General features: G+C 43.8%; 1 protein-coding gene across 1 annotated transcript in view; it reads left to right on the top strand.

The window, feature by feature from the left end:
• The first annotated feature begins 692 nt into the window (after window positions 1-692).
• The window catches only part of ZNF827 (zinc finger protein 827), a 146,358-nt gene continuing 137,255 nt past the window's right edge, over window positions 693-9,795 (top strand). Inside the window, 2 exon segments of the mRNA XM_007127411.4 lie at window positions 693-836; window positions 839-1,961. Coding sequence (XP_007127473.3) covers window positions 693-836; window positions 839-1,961 — 1,267 coding nt within the window.

Below are 9,795 nucleotides of genomic sequence, written 5' to 3'. Positions count from 1 at the left end.
ACGGCAAAGAGTCCCAACTGACCGGTGCCGGGGGCCAGTGAGAGCGGTAAGGGTGGACAGGTAAACGAATGGATAGAAAAATAACGAAAGGGGACTCTGGGTGGAGTGAGGGAACAAATTACTAATCACTGCCCATGTTGAGGGGGCAGGCGAGTCGGGGTGGGGGTGGAATCTCAAACAAGCAGCATGTGTTGTCCCTTTAAGAAATCAGGCAGAGATTGTCCCTTTTAAGAAATCAGGAATGTGAATAGTGTTTGCTAATGAGATCTCATTTTTATATAGTACTTGACTGTTTTCAGAACATGGTCACATGTTTATCATGATGGTGGCTTCAGAGCAACTATGTGAAGTTGGTATAATAGCTAATAGGCAGGTTTTTATTTACATGATTTGATCAACTTAAAGCTAATTGCATTTTACTGTATCAAGCCAGCTAAGTGACTCGTCTGAGGTTGTGGAGTTAGAAAGTGGAGAAGCGGCCCCCCACTGCCTCGGGTCTCATCGCACTGTGTTTCCCCTTCTGCCAATTTGCCTCTTTCATTCCCACGCAATCCTAAAGATGTCATGCCGGGATTTTTCACCAGGGTACAAGCTTCTTCCCATTTCCCCCATCATTGCAAGTAGCGGTTTCTTCTTTACCAGGTCCATTTTTCTCTTTCCTCCTTTTCCATTTCACTGTATCTGGAATAATTATGAGAACGGTGAACACATGTCGAAGGTGGGTGTGTTTTTACCTTGGCCTGTTCAGCACCCTTTCAGGCTCAGGCTGAGACGGTCTGACCCAGCGCCTGACGTGCTCTAAAGTTGTGTCTGTCTTTCGTGTGGTTCTTGGGTGGAAAAGGGCAGAGGAAGTATGTCCACGACTCCATTTGAGTGTCTTCAGGCTTGCTTGTTGCTCGCTTTGGGAGTAAACCTGATCTTCTTAATTCCCCCAGATATTAGTAGGCAGGACGAGGCGGAGGGAGAACTCAGTGAAGGAGAACACTGGTATGGGAACTCTTCAGAGACGCCGTCGGAAGCATCCTATGGAGAAGTCCAGGAGAACTATAAGCTGTCCCTGGAGGACCGGATCCAGGAGCAGTCCACTTCCCCCGACACCTCCTTGGGAAGCGGAACCCCCAGCAGTCACACGTTGGAGCTGGTGGCACTTGACGGTGAGGTCCTGCGAGACCCACTGCAGTGTCCAGATCACCTCTCCCCCGGCGTGTCTTCTCTGTGTGATGATGATCCCGCGGGCTCCACCAAGCCCTTGAGCAGCAACTTGAGGCGGCTGCTGGAGGCCGGGTCCCTCAAACTCGATGCCACGGCCACGGCCAACGGCAGGGTGGAGTCCCCTGTCAACGTCGGCTCGAATCTCTCCTTTTCCCCACCGTCCCACCATGCCCAGCAGCTCAGCGTGCTGGCCAGGAAGTTGGCTGAGAAGCAGGAACAGAATGACCAATACACTCCAAGTAACCGTTTCATATGGAATCAAGGTAAGTGGTTGCCAAACTCAACCACCACCTGCGGCCTGTCCCCGGATTCAGCCATCCTCAAACTGAAAGCTGCAGCCAATGCTGTTCTGCAGGACAAATCGCTGACCAGGACGGAGGAGACCATGCGATTTGAGTCCTTTTCCTCCCCTTTCAGCTCCCAGTCTGCCAGCTCCACCCTGGCAGCTTTATCCAAGAAAGTCAGCGAGAGAAGCTTGACTCCTGGCCAGGAACACCCGCCCCCGGCCAGCTCTTTCCTTTCCCTGGCTTCCATGACCTCCTCGGCGGCCCTTCTGAAAGAGGTCGCAGCAAGGGCTGCTGGGACCCTTCTGGCTGAGAAATCATCACTGGTGCCTGAGGACCCTCTCCCGCCACCGCCTTCAGAGAAGAAACAAGACAAAGTGACCCCGCCGCCACCTCCGCCACAATCCTTGGAATTATTGTTACTCCCAGTTCCTAAGGGAAGAGTGTCTAAACCCTCCAACTCAGGTATGGATGCTTTCATTTCCATCATCTTGTAAGTCTTTTTTTTTTTTTTTAACCTGTCAGTTGCAACGTCTAATTCATTGCCTTCTTCGCTTGGGTTCCCCATCTGATCTGAGGCAGGAATAAAAAAGCAGGAGCATGACAAAATACTTTAAGTAAGCAGCCTAGGGGGTTCTTTCATGTATGTGTGACACAAAAAACTTCACCAATAGCTTTAGTTTTGAAAGGTAATGAATAATCTTAGAGACATACAGTACTCTTCCGTTGCATAGAAATGATTTTTTTTTTTTTCTTACCAAGTTCAGGCTAGGTCCACACAAGATACATTTAATAGGGGAAGATCAAAGCACCTTTGTCATGGGGTGCACGGCATCCCTGAACAGAGGGGAGAAGAAAAACTCACTGCTTTTTGAAACAGTTGACAAGAGAGAGCTTACCGTCCTACTGCCTCCATGACAAATGGACTTTTGTACCATCAGTAGCTATTCTGCCCGAATTTACCACACTGTATACTTTCATGTTAGCATTTATATTAATTTTTTGGTGGAACGTAAGCCTTTACTTATCTTGTTCTTCCATAATTTCTTGTCACACAAGAACTCTAAAGAGTATTGTCATTCAGATGTAATCAAAGCATTTCCTGCAAATGCTTTATTTTATTCCAGTCCAATCAGATTCTGAAGGAATGTGCATGTGGAAAATGTGAATCATGGGTTTTTCTTGTGGAGACGGTCTTTCCAAAGGAGAAGTGGCCGTTTTATAGAGCCTTGACATTCACAGTTATTCATCTGAGGGAGAAACTTAGTCACTTGAGTCCTCACGGTGGAAACATCATTTCTTGTACTGCTTTGTTTCTAAATTATGCCCATGGTAAATACAGGGTCCCAGAGATGGATATATGGAGTTTTGGATGTCTCTTGAGGATATCCTGCCAGACTGGAACAGGAAGTGGGCCATGTGTGTCCTCATCAGTAGAAACGCTGCCATTGTGTGCGTCTAGCCAACTTTTGATTATTTGCAGCCATGTTGATGACAGGGGCTTAGAATGGCAAATAATTGACTGAACAATCACAGCTAACATCAATTTGATGCATTTATGACAAATTTCCATTTAAATTGCTGAGTGAGCTATATGCACTCATTATAATTACCTGAAAACTTGTGTAAACAGCAGAACAGAACTAGGAATATGGCTATGTGGAACTTTTATGACTCTTTAAGTGATCCAGACTGCTCAGTCCAGGGTTTCTGAAGTGTCAATAAAATCCCGGAATGTTGATCAATTCTGAGTTTCCCTACTCTTCACTTCTCACTCGCCATCTGGGGAAATAAAGAGAAAAATGCCTAAAATTAGGAAACAGGAGACAAGTAGGGGGAGTGGGGTAATTTTGCAAAAGGGGATAAATCACTCCTGGTTTATAGAAATCTCACATAGGGGTAGCGGCAGAAAGAGAGGTATGGCTCTCTTGTAAAATGTCACTTTATAAGTATTCTCCGTCTGGTTATTAAATAACTGTATTAATGATGTTTCTCCTGTAAATTCACCTGGACATTAGTTACTAGGAAAAGCTTACACAAACTTAGTAATAAGCTTCAGTTGGCTAAAGGCTTGGAAAGAGGGAACTGATAAAACTGTCTCCTGACGGCAGACTCTGATGGCTTTGTCATTTCCAAGTGTCTTGGGTGTAACCACCAATAGTTATGAAGGGTGATCTTTTCACTCAAGTGACTAGATGCACGTGAAGAGGAGGAGAGAGAGGTCACGAGCTTCCAGGGTGGGTGATAGACTGTTTGCCTGTTGCGTTGTAAGATCTACACTCCAGGGATGAGATGTGCTCCCTTTTTGATTTAAATGCGCTTAATCCATGCCCGTACCTCCACAGCCTTCTCAGCAGAACTGAATATGGAGATCTATATGAAATTGATTTTTTCTTTACTGAATTTATTCTGTTGCTGAAACACTTAATATTTGAATCAATGAACATGTTCCAACTGAAAGAGGAGGGAAAAGAACTTCTCAGAATGGGGCTCTGCCACCCCATTTGCTGATGGACAGGAACCTGTGTCCCCTGTTTTCCACATGCCTCTTTTCACAGTCCAAGACTTGGCAAAGCAGCTCCATTGACTGAGTGATTGTATTAAAAAACAAAACAAAACAAAACATTCATTTTGTAAAACACGCGAGAGAAAAGATCGCTGCAAAGAGAAACACGAGGGCTCTTGAAATGATCCCGTGTGTGTCCGTGTGGGTGCATCCTAAATTCAAGTTCTGTTTCTTTAAAACTTTTATTTATTAAACCATAGTTGATTTACAATATTGTGTTAGTTTCAGGTGTACAGCTTCAGATTCTTTTCCATTATAGGTTATTACAAGATGTTGAATATAGTTCCCTGTGCTATACAGTACATCCTTGTCGTTTATCTGTTTTATATATAGTGATGTGCATCTATAAATCCTTTACTCCTAATTAATCCCTCCCTTCCTTTCTCCTTTGGTAACCATAGGTTTGTTTTCTATGTCTGTGAGTCTATTTGTTTTGTAAATAAGTTAGATTCTACATATAAGTGATATCATATGATATTTGTCTTTCTGTCTGACTTACTTCACCGAGTATGATAATCTCTAGGTCCATCCATGTTGCTGCCAATGGCATTATTTCATTCTTTTTAATGGCTGAGTAATATTCCATTGTGTGTGTGTATATGTATGTGTGTGTGTGTGTGTGTGTATATATATATATATATATATATATATACACACACACACACACACACGTGGATTGGAAATAGGAGAGGGGGTGCCTCTGTGCACTTTTCACTTAAAGTGAATGTCATTGCTTCCCAGCATCCTAACTGGATTATGGGTTAAGAAGTTGATAGACTATCTGATTTTGTTATTTACTTTGTACCATGGAGAGATAATTCGGCTGGTGTCACTTGAATCACTGGTTTTTGAATCTGAGGAGTGGAAGGGAAGGTGGGTCTTCTCTGTCTGCCTCCTCCTCTCCCTTTCACCACACGGTACTGTTGGTTTCAGGGCCACCTGGGGGCTGGATTTGGATGTGACTTGACTTTACCTAAAAAGCATTATGGGAATGCAGTGAGAGCTGTCACCCACACTTCTAAACAGTTCTCGTGATTATTTTTTTCCTTTACTTTAGAAAGAAATCTTAGTTTAATTAAAAATAGGTAGGTGGACTGACTTCTCACAACAGGGAAAGGGTTTCTGTTGCCTACTACTTAAATAAACAAATAATAACCAAAAAAAATCCACAGAAATAAGTTACACACCATTCCGATTTCAAGTGGGGCTTTACATTTTAAAGCTGTTTCTCAAAATGTTGCAAAAAGGGCATATAAAGTTGATTCTGGAGTTACAAAGGGAGATGTGCTAGAAAAGCCAGTCCTGTCTTGAGTCATTTAGACACTAGCATTTCTTTGACCTTCTTTAGGTCAAGGGAAGTCCAAACCGTGAAAAAAAAAAAAGTGTCTTTTAGGCCTGCCCTTACTCGTCTTTTCTGAACAGGATTCGGTTGTTGCCAGGTCATGGTGTATTTAATTCCTTAAAGAGTCCACCACTCGATAGCCTTTCCCCCTGCAAGGAGAGGTGACACTGGAGGAGGAGGTTTCTTTCATGTGACCCTGCACCCCGGCACATGTGACACTGCTCCTCTGAAAGGGGACACGATAGAGAGAAGATCATGTCCATTTGCTCTAAAGATAAATGTCACACATTGACTCAATTCTCTTTGAAGCCACTGTTCTGCTGCAGCTCAGAACAAAATAAATGGTTTTTCTTTTAAAGACAAAGTTTCTTGTAGAAGGCCAACAAGATTCCCAGGATGCCAGGCTCCTGGTTAAAAGAAATCACTAGGTGAGTTTCCGAGAGAGTGTCTCCAAAGCATCTTATCTTCCTGAGTAAAATTTAAATATGCTTAGAAGCAAGCTGGCCTTATATAGCTGAGAGCTAAGAATATTTCCTGGGACAATAGATACGGTTTTCTGGCTGCTGTTTTTATTCCAGTTTATGAGATGTTATTAACATTATTGCAAAAGCAGAGAAAGTCCAGAAAGTCAGGTCACCTCTTCTGATACTCCCCTTAGGTCCATCGTTATTAGAGCCGTAATCTGGGGATGATGGCATAGAGGGACTTCCTTAGAAAATTCACTTTTTAATCAAGATTCAGAGCTATCTGTCACCAATCTCAATTATATTTCCCCAGTGATTTAAACTTAGACTGCTTCTAGATATCAGACTTCTCTCTTAGTTTTACTGAATGCTTACCAGCTGTTACAATATGCATCGATTATCTTGATGTCAGTAACAGCAGAAAGACCCAGTGACATCCATTGCCAACATAGGTTTGGTTTCCCTGAAATAGGAGTTGAGAGACATGCCCAAGAAATTCCATGGAAAGATGTTAAATCCATGCATATTGCTAGGAAGGAGGAGGATGGCTCATCCTAGGGAGGTACGCGCTAGTAGGTTAGCAGGCCTCGAGTGGGGACGGAAGGTGCAGGGATTAAACACACCCAGGGCCACCTGGCGTCTTAAACTCCTTCGATGTGTATGGAAAGGTCTGTTTGCAGAAACAACCCACTTGCAGATTATCTGGCCACTTAGGATATAACAAGGCAAAGTTTGATTTCAAAGCCTACAAAACAATTACATTTGTTTAAAAAATTACCTACCATGAGTTACAGGGATTTAGTTAAAACCCTCCATGATTTTTTTTTTTTTTTAACCCAGTGAAGTTTTTATGTATAGACAATAGGGCAGAGCACCAACCAGACATGAAGAGATTGGCTGGCACCCCACCCTTCCACTGACGAGCAGAGGGGCCATAATAAGCATAAATCTCAGGTCAGTTTCCTCAACTGGTCGGAATTTATCCTCCAAGATTGTTCCCCGCTTTAAAATTCCTTGCTTTTACTTTCTTTATTTGTCTATGAACTCAAAATAAAACTTTTTCTGTTTTTGAATTAAATATGTTGCCTCTTAAAATTCCCTATCAAACCTTCTGCAAGATTGTCTCTCTGCCTTGGACAGATCCTGTCCATTGTAAATAGATGACATATATCATTGTACTTTATTAATGAGGTAGTCACACCGCATGCATTTTTAACATTAGTTGCTGCAAAATTCGTTTTGAAAATAAGTGAGCTATGAGTATGTGAACATCTCTATAAGTATGTGATCATCATGGTTTTTATACACTCATTCTTTCAAGATGTGTATTGGCATACTCTGTGAAAAGCATGCGCTCTTGGGTTAACATACTTCCGCTGGGACTTACTGGCAGCTTCCTGGACCTTTTTCTTCCATTTCCAGCCCATGTTTCATTTTTTGATACTCTCTTGACCCAGCCCTTTCCACTTAAGTTCATTATGGTCCAACACACAATGACTGAATTGTACTTGGTCCCCGGCATTGTTTTGGATGCTAGAGACACGAGGGAAGGACTTCCAGCTCTGCCCTAGCCAGTTCCTGCCTCCACTCTCTTCTTCTTTTCTCCTTCCATCTTTTCCATCTTTCTGTTTCCCCTGCTGAGCTGAATTTGGCCATCAGAGTTCTGCACAGGCTGAACTGGACCTACCTGAACAGCAGATTGCTGCTGAATTTTATTTCCTCTTGGCTCCAGGAATAATCTGCCATGTTGGGCCAAGCCCTGAGCTACATATTTCTTATGTGATGTCAATTGTTTAAATTTACATCTGCTTGGGGGCTTCTCTGGTGGCGCAGTGGTTAAGAATCCGCCTGCCAATGCAGGGGACACGGGTTCGAGCCCTGGTCTGGGAAGGTCCCACATGCCGCGGAGCAACTAAGCCCGTGCGCCACAACCACTGAGCCTGCGCTCTAGAGCCCGCGAGCCACAACTACTGAGCCCTTGCGCCACAACTACTGAAGCCCGTGAGCCCTAGAGCCCATGCTCTGCAACAAGAGAAGCCACCGTATTGAGAAGCCTGCGCACCGCAACAAAGAGTAGCCCCCGCTCGCCGCAACTAGAGAAAGCCCGCGCGCAGCAACGAAGACCCAGCACAGCCAAAAATAAATAAATAAATTTAAAAAAAATTTACATCTGCTGTGGTGGTAAGTGTTCTGCTTTGGAGGGAAGAGTTTATTGTCACTACTATTCTTACCATAGCTACGGCAGATAGCCTCCACTTACTGCATGACAGGCCTTTTACACACATTTAGTATTGCTTTTTAGTCCAATAATAGTATTGCTTATAAAGAGAAAATGTTTTCTCCAAGGGAGCAAATTAGCAGCTATCCATCCCACCAGGTCTAGTAGCATTTGGTGGAATTTAGTTTTGTTTGCAGAGGTACTAACTAGTGGTGTATCTGGGGGAGGTTGTTCATCGGACAGTTGTAAATTAGGTAAAATTATGAACACTTCAATTCTGTTGCCTCGAGAATGTGTGGTTCATTCTGAGGAAGTGGTCGTATCTCCTTAGGCTCGAAATTTGAGTGAAATTTACAGCTGTCAGTTCCTTGAAAATATTTTGGCATACAAAAAATAGAGTCCATCCTGACTTCTTCCTTTCTCTAAAGTAGTTGATGACATCGTATATGTGTGGAGGGCATCCTACTAAAATACGAATTTTTTAAACAAATAAAAATGCAAATATTACCAGGGGAAATTACTGGCCAATTTTTAAACTCGATCTTTGTATTCTGGTTACTCTTATCATTGGCTTCTGTCTTCCTTTCCTGCAGCGATCAGTTTAAAAGGTCAAATAGTTAACAGTAGTGTAGCTATTTGACCACATACCTTGCTGTTAGCTTCTCTTCAGTATGAGTATTTGAATTCTTTTTTCCCAGTCAATCCAAGGACACCCTAATTTGTGCACGATGCATGTATATTTTGATATTAATTAAAGCTCAGGAAGCATAGCTCCCAAATAAAATACATTTATATGAAATACGAATATGCATGGTTCAATGTAGTGTAGTCTGTGATCCATTTGCCATGTCGATTGGGTGATTAGGGTAGGGGCTGGGAGGGCGTCAGAAAAAATACGAAGCCTACTGCTGATCACATTAGGCAAAGCAGGTTGTCTGGGGGAAGCCAGCAGTGTTCCTCTCGTCGGTAAATGCCCTTTGATGGCCTTCCTATGATGTGCCAGGAAATCTCAGGTCAATGGAGGACATCTCAGTTTTTCTCTCCTCTCCCACACAATCGTGTAAAATCAGGCTCTTTAGGGTTCAGACGGTAGGATATACTTCCTGAAGGTGGGAATTAGCGGAAGCCTCTTTGTGTATCTCTTTCTTACTACTTTGATGTTCTTACAACCCCAAGTAGACATCATCAACATTTCCGCCCCCTCTGGCTTATGACACTCATCTTACCTAGGGGCCTGATTCAGTCTTTTCTCTCAAATCTGTTGTTCAACATGTCGTCTTTGTGATCAGGATATCAGAGTGGAGGGAATGACAATGTAGGATAGAAAATGAGAGTCCGAGTTAGGGATAGGTCAGGAGAGGTCGGCAGACGCAATGAACAACAGCAGGAAAGCTCGCGTGGGTTTATAAAAAGCGTGTTTATAGGCCTCTGCAAAGTGTGTTTTTCCTAGAGTAAAAGGAAATCCTCAGTCCCCACCCCATCCCCCAATCAAAAAAAGGAAATACTTGTGGGCTTCCCTGGTGGCGCAGTGGTTGCGCGTCCGCCTGCCGATGCAGGGGAACCGGGTTCGCGCCCCGGTCTGGGAGGATCCCGCGTGCCGCGGAGCGGCTGGGCCCGTGGGCCATGGCCGCTGGGCCTGCGCGTCCGGAGCCTGTGCTCCGCGATGGGAGAGGCCACAACAGTGAGAGGCCCACGTACCACAAAAAAAA

The sequence above is a fragment of the Physeter macrocephalus genome, chromosome 7, assembly GCF_002837175.3.
Source record: "Physeter macrocephalus isolate SW-GA chromosome 7, ASM283717v5, whole genome shotgun sequence".
Taxonomy (NCBI): Eukaryota; Metazoa; Chordata; class Mammalia; order Artiodactyla; family Physeteridae; genus Physeter; species Physeter macrocephalus.
The sequence above is the reverse complement of the archived record's forward strand: the minus strand, read 5'-3'. Positions and strand labels throughout refer to the sequence as shown.